The sequence below is a fragment of the Oculina patagonica genome, chromosome 1 (assembly GCF_052425735.1).
Source record: "Oculina patagonica isolate OP01 chromosome 1, crgOcupat, whole genome shotgun sequence".
Classification (NCBI taxonomy): domain Eukaryota; kingdom Metazoa; phylum Cnidaria; class Anthozoa; order Scleractinia; family Oculinidae; genus Oculina; species Oculina patagonica.
The window spans coordinates 13321826-13335693 of NC_135758.1; the positions used below are offsets into that span (position 1 = coordinate 13321826).

Here is a 13868-nt window from a genome sequence, read left to right on the forward strand (position 1 = left end):
CATAAGATATTGTAATCTAGCTATTTTTAAATTTTTAATTGTTTTTATAATGTATTTTAAAGGGGTCTTTTAATTATTGTCATGCGCTTTTAACATGAGCCTCTGGCTCGGATATAGAGGGCAACCTCATCCCGCGCATGACATTAATAAATTGATTGTTCCACATGTTCAAAGCAAATTTTCTGTTAGTAGAGTAAACTTTTGCTTTACAATGTTAAAAATAGTTTGTTCTACAGTGGACTTGTAAGTAAGTAAGTAAGTAAGTAAGTAAGTAAGTAAGTAAGTAAGTAAGTAAGTAAGTAAGTAAGTAAGTAAGTAAGTAAGTAAGTCAGTCAGTCAGTTAGTCAGTAGGTTAGCGATGTAGGCATTCGTGAATGACTGTGAAGGAGTGGTTCATTCTCGCTACAATACTTCAGTTGGGCGAAAGTATCATTTTAGTAGGAATTTTGTACAAGAAGACAGGCAGCTAATCAGATGATGAGTTCGTATAGTGTCATGCCAACGCAACAATTTTTGGACCACTCACGAGACCTCTTCCAATTTTGGATCGGAAAAAGCAACACTTCTTCTTCCTCCTTGCCTTCCCTTACCCTTTTAAACTGGCATTAACTATACCCTTTCTAAGCCTTCCTTGCAAGCCACCTCGCCAACCCTTCTTATCCCCACCCAGGGATACTATAATTGACATGCAGTATCTAAACTAACAGAGAGCAAGTTCATATATCAGGAAATCATGCAAATACGCTACACACGGTAAATGCCACTGCACAAAGAGTAATGGAAGTACAGGCTTATATGAAAATTTCACTGCTTAGACTTTGGCTTAACTTTCATCTCAGCACGTTTTAGTGAATACTGATATCCTCTAAAGTGATACCAAATGATTCCATCGGCAAACGAAGACTGTGGGCCATTAAGATATAAACCGTTGAGATTGGACTTGTGACAATCCCTGTACCACCAGGCACCTTTATACTTTTCAGCACAGTTGCCACTTTCTTTGTCATTGTCGTTATCTTCCGTGGTAAACTGCATATTACTAGGAAAAAAATAAACAGTTACGTACAGGCAATTTGTTAATGTACAGATAAAATAAACTGGTTAATATTTCTATACTAGTTCCAGCACAGGGAGATTTCTTTATGAACAAGAAGCTTGAGAAGCTTGAGAAGCTTAAAATCGGGCGCTTAATAATTAGCTATCTGTTTTGACTTGAAAGGCAGGGTACAGTACAGTAACAATCACTGGAAAAACAGTCACTTTGAGGCCCGCGCTGACTTTGGACGCTTATAACTTTTTCAAGATTCAACCAAACGCTGCCAAACTTTGCGCGTTTATCTAAAATTTATCTTGCAATAATTTGGTAGGATTAGTTATTGTGCCAGTAACTTGAAATCACCATGGCAACGTCATTTTGACAGGCTTGTTTTCCCAAATTTGAATTTTTCGTGTTTCTATTTAATAATGAAAATCTGGACTGTTTTCAAGATTGCATTATTACTTAATGACATAATGGTCTCAATTTATAAAAATATATTTCGCACAATACAACTAAACGATTGAACTAGACGTCTAGAAAATATAAATTTGTAACACTTAATAAAGTGCAGCCTTTTCGCAATACTTAATAAAGGCGGGTTTTTTACCTGAAGACCAATTTTTCCAACGCTTTAGGTGGCTGACGCATTTCAGTATTTTCCAGCCCTTACACTTTAATGGAACAGTATACAACTCCTTATCAGGTAACTACTATTGTCAAGAAAATGATCACAACTTATTGACCAATGATTAGGTATTTGTTTCATACCATTACTGTAATAGCAACTGGTGAAGAATAGTAGTACTGACCCAAAGTATAAGGGCTGGAAAACACTGAAAACCATTTTAGCCGCGTTTCAAGGAATCCAAAAAAGCTTTACTTATCCCATATATATTTGTTTTGCAGTATTTTGTTAATTTTTGGACGATTTTGGGGGATGTCTGGGAGGCGATAGTTTTTCTCAAAGGATTAGTAAAATTTAGACAAATAAGAAATATTGGAGATTTTATGTGATTTTAAAATTTGAATTTGAAGTTAAAAATTGGTGGACGGACACCAAACAGTCTCCTGACAACCCGGAGTGCTCTTGCAAGGGGGTCAACTGTTTGGAGGTGTTTCCATTCTTTTCTTCAATCCCTTCTTTAAATCTCTTAAAGTTCCATTCAAATTCAGGTAGAACCCCACCTTAAGTTTTGTTCTTGTGAGAAAACAACAGAAGTCAAAGGTTGCGTGATATAACCAAGCATGGATTTTAATTCTCCCTCCCTTTCCATCTCCTTAGCCTTTCACCCCCACCTGTCCCTCCCTTTCTACTCTCATTCAATTTAATGTTTGTTTAAATTTCCTAACCAATTCAGTATCGTACTAATCTGTGCCAAGCAATCAGATAATAACAGAAATTTGCCTTAATTTTGATTTCCCATACCAAGACCTTAGAGTATAAACCGCTAATAAAACAAAACACACTTGATAATAATTCTCTGAGGTTATACACCTTGCAGAATTAACGTACTAACGAACTTGATAACAAACCCCATGTCGTACTAAGGATTTTTACTGATCAACATAGAAAATAAGTTCACAATGGTTTGTTCCCAAAACGTTTTTTAATGTACAGATGGTCTGTATATTGACCTGTAACTTGTATACCGTATTGAAAATTCAGAACGAACCGACTTCTGCCCGCTACCATGATATCATGTTGAAAAATTAGCTCGTTCGTAGCAAAATCGTTAGAGACAGACAAGATACAGCCGTTTACTGGCAGTCTTTGAAAATCCTGAATTTCTTCAAAATGAGCCAAAATAAAGTTTTAAAATTTCCTTTATCAATATGGTTCTTATCTTTTTATTCAATTCTATGAACTGCTTTTATGCAGTACTGTCCACAAAGATTTCAATTTCCTCAAAGTTTCGGGACAAATGGATACAAAATATTTCGTGCAGAATGTAATTTGATTAAGCGAATGTTTTCACGTCTATAAATACTTCAAGCAGTGAATGAAAAACCGTTTTGTTTTCATCGATGAGAACCACTTTCAAATAGTTAATGCATAAAAAATAACAATCAGACCAGAATACAATAATTATTAATGTAAGGTCTCGCTATTATGTCTCGGCAGAGATACTTCTGTTTTGCAAGTTCAAATGTATGCAAATTGCGTGTGAAATGTAATTCGATTCCATTGTCTTGTTTACAAACTCTTTCTTAAGAAAGTTGTATTTTCGTGAATAAAACCCATTGGCCTGTTTTGTTTTCCTGATCATGTTTGTCTGTGATTTTTACAAAACATGTGGTCTTTTTTTTTTCGGAACTTTAAGTTGTACAAAAATTCCTATTTTGAACACAGATGTCACTTCCGGAATTTCTCATCTAAAATTCAATTGGTATTTAATTATAATTATTCGAAGTTTTCATTTTCAAGTCATCTTTTCATTCGATAGCTTTACTGATCTCGTAAAAAATTCCATTCAAGTTCACACCAATACTGTACATTGCCAATGTTTTTCACTAGTCAAATCTAAAATATATCCAAACCATGTTATGCAAACCTTCTACTCTTTGTGACAGGCGACTTTGACGCCCAACTGTGCGGAAATGAAAATCGACATACTTCTTGCTAAATATATAAAAAATAGTTTTAAAGTGGAGTCCGCCTCAAAAAAATGTACCGCCAGATCACACTGCTATTTGTAGAAACCAGCAAAGCGTCTAGTTTCAAAGTTTCCCACAAAAACATTGCGTGACATAAATGACGTTACCCCTTTTATTTACAAAAATAGCTTCAACTTGTCAAAGCAACTTCAGTTTCACAATGGTGATTATTAGTACTTTACCCCTTAAGCTTTTTTCTCTGTCCTCCCGCCGAAGCAAAGAAGAGAACCAGATTGCAGATTAGCCCAAAAGTCGACCCAGTGTTCCTACAACGATTTACTGTCAAAACTGAAATGAAACCGATTGGCCCAGGCTATCCCCGTCATTTTTAGCCGACAGGAGACTATCGTCTAGGACGACCAAAGGGTAAACTATAAATCGGCCACGCCCGATTAATAAAGCGGTCATTAATTTAAAAGAAAACTTGTAGGTTATTGTCCTTGCTGTTTTGTGACCGCTGATTGCAATACGAGCTGCTTATACACACTTGTCTCAAACCCTAATAGCCATAAATCCCGAATATCGAATTTTCTTACTTTGCTTCCTGAGGAGCAGAATTCATGGAGTCACCAGCCGTTCCATTGTAACCTCCAATCAAAAGCCGGTACTTATCTCCCCCGTTTGACACCGTAAAAGTCGTGTACTCAGCGTAAGTGATGTTCCCATCAAAGTCTTCCAGGTCAACCTTTAGCATGACGTCATCAGCGGCTGTCAAACGGTGAAGATTATCGTTTCCAAGCCAGAACTCGCCCTTTAAATCTCCAAACCCGTTTTTATAGGATTCCCAACCAAGATAAAAGTCAACGGAACCGTTCAAACGTCTCTGAAAAACGGTCCAACCTCCACCGTCCATGGTCATGTCACATAACACTTGTATTGGTTTGCCGCCATCTGGATTGATGGTATACACTCCACTGGATGTGAAACCATCTTGAAAGAGTTGGGCGCAGTTTACGGGCGCTGTTGGTTGATATAAAGAAAATAAAAAGATTTGAATTATTTTTTAATTGATTTAATTTCCAATTGTTTTATGTTTGAATGGAAATGTTGCTATAAACTCGGATGTTTTTTTTAATATCGGCTGCCTTATTGCTACAAACAACTAAAAACAGGAAGATGACTGTACGGTCTGGATTAAACTGGAAATTTTAGCAGCTTATAATTAATCTAAAATGACGGTCACTCCGTACGGTCAGCCTTTCTGCTTTCTGAGTTGTTCTTATCTCTACATTTTGCTGATCAGATCACCAGGATTCGGTTCCTTTGTATTGTCCGTTGGCCCTTTCTAAGATTAAAAGTGTTTACTTATTGTTTTACTCCGGGTACTTAATTTTGGGGATTTTCACTTTTAATTTTCGCGAAATTATATTTCCGCGCAAAAAAAAAAAAACCCGAAAACTTACGACGCGGAATGTCACACGAAGCTAGTAAAAGTTCTTTCATAAACTTGAAGTCTGCACGCATGATATATTATGTCTTATGTTTTCGTCCTGAAGTTAAGATTCCGTATTTATGGTCTCTTTCCCTGAATCGTACAACAGACAAGACATATCGTACATGCTGACTCTTGTATACTATAAACTTGTGGTTTTTTGCAAGCGAACATTTCAACCTGTTTTTAATTGTTTTGGTTCAATAACATTGTAAATATTGCACTGTAAAATTAAAATCTGTAGCGTAGCGGATCAACATTTGGAAACACTTTGCGCACTTTATTTTCTCCGAAAAGCTTTTGGAAATGACAGATAAGCATCTTGGAAATTATTTTTAGTTTAGATCTGTCTAGCAATCTATTATCTATCAATTCTAAACTCACTGCAAGGTTTTCCTGTGTAGCCGTCATTACACTTGCATCGTATGGTGTCATCTTGATAGTTGGGAATACAAATCCCTCTATTACCACAAGGAGAGCTATCCGTCTCACAGCCACTCTGCTCGAAAGAAATATTACATGTACACAAGAACACGATTTCCGTTAAACGTGCATACTTAAATATTTTTGTTATTGAACACTTAAGCAGGAGGGGTGCTCGCGATTCATTTGATTAATCAAAGTGGCTTTGAGTCACCGAACTCGGACAATTAATTATGAAACGAGAATCGAAAACTGCACTGAACTGACATATAAAGATTTGCCAGAGCAAATCATGTTAAACTTTCCACACTTCAGTTCACTTCGTGTTAGATTATTTTGTCTAACTTGGTTGGTGATTTCCTTATGGAACTAATGTTATCTGAGGGCAGATTTTTAGCCTCTTTAATTCCACATTATTATGTCTAACTGCTGTGGTGAGCTCCTTATGAAACTCATGTAATCAGAGGGCTGCCTATTGAGCTCGTTGAACATTATTTACTGTCTTACTTGGGTGATGAGTTCCTTTTTGAACTCATGTTATCTGAGAGCAGCATATTGACCTCGTGCTAGATCTTACTTGGGCAATGAGTTCCTTTTGGAACCCATGTTATCTGAGGGCAGCATATTGACCTCGTGCTAGATCTTACTTGGGCAATGAGTTCCTTTTGGAACCCATGTTATCTGAGGGCAGCATATTGACCTCGTGCTAGATTATTATGTCTACTTTGGGCGATGACTCCTTTTGGAACTCATGTTATCTAAGGGCAGCATATTGACCTTGTGCTAGATTATTATGTCTAACTTGGTTGATGAGTTCCTCTTGGAACTCATGTTATCTTAGGAGCAGCATATTGTCCTCGTGCTAGATTATTACGTCTTACTTGGGTAATGAGTACTTTTTGGAACTCATGTTATCTGAGGGCAGCATATTGACCTTGTGCTAGATTATTATATCTAACTTGTGTGATTAGTTCCTTTTATATCTCATGTTATCTGTGAGCAGCATATTGATCTCGTGCTAGATTTTAACGTCTTACTTAGGCAATGAGTTCCTTTTGGAACCCATGTTATCTGAGAGCAGCATATTGACCTCGCGCTAGATTATAATTATTATGTCCAACTTGGGTGATGAGTTCCTCTTGGAACTCATGTTATCTGAGAGCAGATTATTGATCTCGTGCTAGATTATTATGTCTAACTTTGGTGATGAGTTCCTTTTGGAACTCATGTTATCTGAGAGCAGCATATTGACCTCGCGCTAGATTATTATGTCTAACTTGGGTGATGAGTTCCTTTTGGAACTCACGTTATCTGAGAGCAGCATATTAACCTCGTGCTAGATTATTATGTCTAACTTGGGTGATGAGTTCCTTTTGGAACTCACGTTATCTGAGAGCAGATTATTGACCTCGTGCTAGATTTTTACGTCTTACTTGGGTAATGAGTTCCTTTTGGAACTCATGTTATCTGAGAGCAGCATATTGATCTCGTGCTAGATTATGTCTAACTTGGGTGATGAGTTCCTCTTGGAACTCATGTTATCTGAGAGCAGCATATTGACCTCGTGTTGAATTATTATGTTTAACTGGGGTGATGAGTTCCTTTTGGAACCCATGTTATCTGAGGGCAGCATATTGACCTCCTGCTAGACTATTATGTCTTACTTGGTTGGTAATTTGCTTAACGTTGCAACAGCTGTTTTTTGTCTCTGGAATGTGGAGCGTGCGTAGTAGAGTCATCGTAGCCAGATTGTGGCTACGCTTGGAGTTTCCCAGTACTTTTGTCGCCCTCAGTCACGTGCAAATGACCAATCTTGTCCCCAGAGCCTGCGTTCGCCTTGACCAGCGGTCGGAAAAGTCAACGGCTCTGGATGAATCCGAAACCGGAACCAGGAAATCCTGGTTCCGGTTCGATTGTGCGCGTGCGCTGGAGATTGTGTTGAAACGAACAAGTTTTCAACAGCCAATCATATTCAGACGCTTTTGTGACGGTGTTTTTCAGAATAGCCCAGAGGTCCCGATCCCTACCGCAGACCAGAAGGATGGCGGCCTCTGCGTACGTGATTGGCAAAAGACAAGAGCTCTAGGGGTCGAGAATGAAACAGGCCAAAACACCTGTAATTGAGTGAAGTCTTTTTTTTTTTCAGGGTTTACTAACGATTTCATCAAAACTTTTTTGGCCAAAAGGAAGGATGCGAATAAAAGAAAGGAGTGGGAATAAGAAAGCCGAGGAAAATGGCAACGGTCCAAATTTTGGCTTATGGGTATGCGCCAAAGTAAAATATTGTACATTTTTTATGAAATCTTTATTAAAATCTTGCTACAGTGTGAAAAAGTGCTTCTTACCAAAGTTAAGGATAATTCAGGATCGTAGCACTCAAAACCCAGTTTCACGATGAAAACGCGGGTTTTTTCAGAAATTTAGCACTGAAAGGGTAAAAGCTTGTCATGCCGCATTTTGGAAGAGTTAGCATGCCGCTGTCGAAATTTCGTCATTAGTAGTTTTTTGTTTGTCCTGAATGTGGGATTTTTCCTTTATTTTATGAGGGATTAATTTTAGAATTCGATAACAAGTGAAATGAAAGGCAACTTGCTTGCGTTTGCCGCTTGCCGTATCAGAGCAGTGGTTTCTCGGGCACTTTAAAACGGTTTCAATTTCTCGACAGATCAAAAACGACGTGACTCTGAACTAAGTTCACAAAGCAAGAGTTCTCGTGAATTTTGAATGAGCCATAAAAACTTATTAAAAGTTGACAGATTGGAAAACGACGTGACTAACTTAAATACACAAGAGCATAAGGGAATTAAAACTGTTTTAATTCATGACCGATTGAACCTTTTCTACTAACAAAAGTAGTTTTCAACTGAGCAAAAATTCTCGATCGCTAAAAATATTTTTACACCGATTGAACTTTTTGACAGATCAAAATTTCTGAAGATACTAGACCTCGACTTCTGCCGCTGTTTCAATCATTCATTGTCAGTTTTTGACAGGGGGGTTTGTATTTCGCTAGCTTGAATGACATCTGTGTTTTTTATCTTATCTGCTAGGCCAAGTAAAAAAACAAATGTTTCTCGTCCCACCCGCTTCGGTTTTTGGGACCACTTTTCTTTTTTTTAATATTTGATATTGGAACGAACAACAACCAACAGGCGTTACTCCTCAATTAAGTACAAACTCTTACTAGGATCAAAAGAATATATGTTTAATGCAAAGCCTCCTTACATACACATGAATAAAGGGACAGTTTATGTAATTTAATTATGTACTAGTGCGTGGAAAAAAGCAACAACTGTTTTTGACTGATTTTATTTATCCACTTTTCGACTTGGAAGCCTTTTGCCGGTTAAATCTGCGAGACCTTAAAACAAGCCCTGAATGCTTTAGAGAGGAATATTTCCTTCGCAGTCGCTATTTCAGCCGAAGTTTTGTCGTTCGTCACCATTTTATTTCTTCTATGTCGCCATTTAAAGGCCGTATCGCTTGTCGGAATTTACCCTAACAGGGCCTCGCAAATGCATGCTTTCGTTTTAGTGTTGCTGTAGGTCACGGTTGTAGAAAGTGTACGTTTATTTGAGGAAAACGTCATAACAACGAAAATGTTCGCACGGGTTCATTTTCGAACAAAAAAGGGTCCATTTTTTTTCTTTCTGAGAAATGTATAGTCCGTATGTTTGCTTAGGAAAATAACACCAAATACAATACATTTAATAGTTTGACTATCCGCCTTTAAACTAAATGAGCAATGTTTCGTTGCTCGCGTCTTGCATGTCGGTCAACCTCATCGTGATATCATATCATGGAGACGAACTTGTTCGCCCGTCTTCAATACAAGTAGTTTCTCATGCAAAATATTAAGTCCGAAAATTGTTTAAGAACTGATCGTTTTTTGGTCCGAAGATTATCGCCCGAATTAAAAAAGTACTTATAAAAAATATATTTTTTAAACAAATGATAACAAATTACCTTTAATCCTGTGTAACTGAAATTTTCTTCCTTTGTAAAGTTTATAAAACCAACAAATCGATCAGAGTCGCTCAGCTCACATTTGAATCTCTGGGCGTTATTTATTGTAGTTCCAAAGTTGTAAGATCGACATCGCTCTTCCTCGACGCACTCAAGTCGACATGAACCTTGTGACTTAACTTCTGTTTCTTTTATCACGCTTCCGTTGAGCCTTTGTCCTGCTATCGCTTTAGCGAAGTTAACAGCTTTCATACCAGGCTTTGAAATACGACTTATTCCGTACACAGCCGTCCAGACAAGAATTATTAGCCAGAGATGCATGTTCAATCTTCAATGATTGTTTAACTAGAATGTGTTAAGGAGTATGAATATATAACTCCAGCTTACTGGGTTGCAGCTGTAAAGTAAGTGAATTCTTATAATTAATTTTATGAATACTTCACTGCCTTTTTTTATGGATGACAAGTTGTCTAGTTGTCTTCACTCTGACTGGATATGGTGAAGCGTGCGTACGTGACAAAATACTTCTATTATTGCCTCTTTTTGGTTGCTCTTGCGCAAAGAAATTAATTGCCATCCGCCAGCACGACATTCCCCCTCATTTTATTGGCTGAGATCCCTGCAGGTGGGAATTAAAAGCCCAGGGGGGGGGGACTCGCATATGAAAGTGACGGGGATGCTCGTCGTCTCGCTTAGGGGTGTAAATTTCGGATTTTTGGTCTCGCTTAGGGTGTTCCGGAAAAAACGCCAATATTTTTAGCCAAAATGGTCTCGTTTAGGGTTACACACGAAAAAATATACAAATATAAATTCTATTCTTAGTTTTTTGGTATCTTTTAGGGGTCAAGAAAAGCTTGAGCCACACCCAGATTGGTCTCTTTTAGGGTTCTTTTCCAAATTTCCGACGAGCATCCCCGTCCGTTTCATATAGGAGTCCCCCCCCCCCCCCGGGATTAAAAGCAGCATCCATCACAAATTGTAATGAAACTGCCTACAAACTATATGGGCTTACCCGCTCTTAAACACCTCTTGCCTATCAAGTCTTGGGTTAGTTTTTGGATATGGGAAAAAATATGTGTGTGATTAAGGAAAGGCAATAGTGAAAAGCTTTACTCACCTAAACGATTCAAAGCGAGCGCTAATCCGCTATGTGCCTTGGAGGCACTTAATTTATTTAATAGAAATAATCTTCTTTCTCTTAGTTCGTTTGTTCAATATCACCCTTGAGCTAAATTTAGTATTGTTGTTGGAATTTCATCAACCAAATTGTCAACTAAACCAAAGACAAGCAGAGCTAACCTACGTTTGTAAGACAAACAGCTTACGTCATAAAATATACTCCTAAATCCCCTGATTGGCACTACGGAGTCTCACTCGGCCCCAGTCTTATCTTTCGAGAAAATTGCAAGACGCGAAGGACGGTGTGATGTCTCTCTTCCTTCTCTGCCTTCTTCCCATCGTTCTCCGCGCCTGAAATTCTTCATTCATAAGAGAGGACTGGCGACGAGTCAACAACGGGGGCTTCACAAGAATTGCTTTTACCAGATACACTGCAAGCAGTTCGTTTTTCTATTTTACTCTATTTTATGGCAGACAGTTAACTGTTAGAAAAGTCAGTGGAGAGCGGTGATTTGCATAATTTGCAAGATGATCTGTAGGAAAGAGGGACAAATAAATCCTTATTATGAGTCGCGCGATCGCCTACCCGAGGATCAAGATAAAAGGTTTCTTTGTGGAATCAGTCTGAAAGAATTTATGGTCATTCTAGGGAATCCCTAGCGAACCTGAATCAGAGTCCACGACTTTGGCGTGCTAAAGCTGTTCCTGTGAGGCCGGTATGGAGGTGAATCTCTAACACCTCAACAAAGGAAGAAACAGTACCTCGGTTACCTGCAGTGTGTACAATTATGAATTTTCGACAAAGAAAACACTAAGCAGTGAAGTTCTTTTCGCTTAGGGAGTAAGCTTAAAGCACGATTAGCATGCGGATGGATTCTCATTACTTGATAAAACAGCATGCTTGCTACCACAGTTTACAAATGCATGCGTTAGGCTATCAAAAAATGTTTTGTTTCCCATCGCTCCGATCCAATTTTTTAAACAAGTTAGAAATAAACCCCCTATTCATTGCCTCCTCTCTTCTAATGTTTTTTTTTTTTACAGATTTCATTCATTTTAATACACCCTAAAAAGACTCTGACGTGTAAATCAACCTTTTATCAGGATTGCCTTAATGATATTTGCATGGAAATCATCCAAAAAGATAGCACCTGTCCGGATACCGTCTGGTTGTATGTGATCACTTAAATACATTTGCTTCATCTTGCCTTTTTCACATCAGTAATGGTCAATAATTCATAGTTAGGGTTAGCCAACATTTTAAATTCTCAGATTACACCTCGTCAGTAACTCGTTAACTTAGCTCTTATGAAATTCATGTCCTCAACCTAAGTAATCAGCTTATAAATCATGGTACCCACTTTTTTCGGGTATTGAAGAAGCACTACCACAATCAACTGCCTTAAATAGAAATGCAAATAAAACTTGCAAAGTATGAAAAGCAAAACTATAAACCTTTTACTCGGCGTGACGTGTGGGTCAGTGCAGTTCTTACAATAACTGTTCAGTCTCAATCCCACGCCGAAACCTATAAAAAAAATTCTTGGGACGTGCAGATTTGCTCACACTATATGATAGGCGTTTACAAGATATAGCAACGCTTATGGATAAGGTCAAGAACGGGTTTGCACCAGACAACGTCTCTGCCCTTGTCGTCCGCAAAGACCCTACACACTCGCTTAGAAACAGTGATTTTGTCTTACCGCGTTTTGATACTAAACAGTACGGGAAACATTGTATCAGATATCTTGGACCATTACTATAGTCAAAACTAAGCAAAGATCTGAAAAAACTCGCCAACAGTACAAAAATCAGAAAACTGAATCTATCGGACTGAATGTACAAGAAAATAAAAGTAACTGCTGTAAGCTCTGTAGTGCATAGAAAATATTGTAAATATTAGCTTTTAGTTAATTATTTTAAATGATTTTAGCCTCAGTATTTTTTTTAAGTATTAATAGTTTTTGTTATGAAATTTAGCGATATAAAATCACGACGTCTCGACCTCTCCGAGGTCATTTTCAAGTGCGAATAAAAATATAAAATTAGCATAAATATATTAAAATAGTAAAATAGGCAAAATTGTCACGAACGCTGAAAAGCGATAAAATATGTAAAAATAAGTGACAAAATATTAATGAAGTTAAAAGGGTTAAAAAACTTAAAAATACAGAAACAATAAGAGTAATTAAAAAGAAAAACCGACCTAAACAAATAGTTTTGCGCGGATGGAATCGCATTGTTTGTTCAGAGTTGGTTTCAGTTCTTTGATAAAAAACATTTCATAAATAAGGCAGTCAAACTTGCTCTGACACTTCTTCAAAATTCTAAAAAACTGCGCGATGTCATCTGGGGCCATATCGTGTTGTTCCTTTAGGTGAGTACCAATGGCCGATCCGTCAACTGTGAGACCGCAGTTGAATTCTTAAGAGGTATATTCGGAGAGTTTGGAGAATTGAAAGAAACTCGCCCTAATTCGATTTTTTTTTATTTCGCCAAAACATTGCTTTAGCTGAACTTATTCGAGGAAAAATAGTTTTAAGTTTCAGCGTTTTATTTTACGGGCGAAATTTAAAAAGTTTTGAAGTGTTTGAAATTTGGATACAATGGCCGTTTTCGCCGCTTTGAAGGTTCAAATTTTCACACTTCTTTGAGAAAACAGCAGAGGCGATTAAACAATCCTATTAAAACGAAACTAAGCACAAATATTATTTTACCCTTACACTTTAAAGCCGCGTAATAATTTTCTCAAATTGTTACTTGTAGCTTTTGAACTGGGCGTATTAATTCAGTCGCCATTTGTGTCTCGCCCACGAAGGACAAAATAAGGCCAACTTTGACTACTGTAAATGGCCACTGGTATATATCATTTGGTCAAATTATTTACATGTTTAGAAACCTTTGTTATTGGTCTTTACACCAGGAAAGTTTCAGCGCTGGGAATCCAATATTTTTTTGTCAGTAAAATAAACTGTCATGGCATATTAGCGAGTTGTATTTTATGCAAATTACACGGTTAAAATACATTTCACAATGAAATCACTAACAAGAATGAACGACTCACCGCTACTTATCCTTGTTTATGCTGCTGAGCATTTGCTGACGATATTACTTCAACTTCCAGTGTCCTGCTGAGTCTTTTGACAAAATATATCCGGTGATGATCACCAATAAACTCGACAGCAGGAAATTTGATATCCGCGAATTGACATCTGAGTGGCGCTGATTTGCCCA

General features: G+C 37.6%; 1 protein-coding gene across 1 annotated transcript; it reads right to left on the reverse strand.

Moving 5' to 3' along the window:
* Nucleotides 1-297: 297 nt before the first annotated feature.
* Nucleotides 298-9836, reverse strand: LOC144657520 (microfibril-associated glycoprotein 4-like). The gene is made up of 4 exons (XM_078517885.1): nt 9516-9836; nt 5511-5625; nt 4231-4654; nt 298-1039 (listed from the first exon to the last, which is right to left on the reverse strand). Exons 1-4 carry the CDS (start codon nt 9834-9836, stop codon nt 805-807), a joined length of 1095 nt encoding a protein of 364 aa, XP_078374011.1. The 3' UTR covers nt 298-804.
* Nucleotides 9837-13868: the final 4032 nt, after the last annotated feature.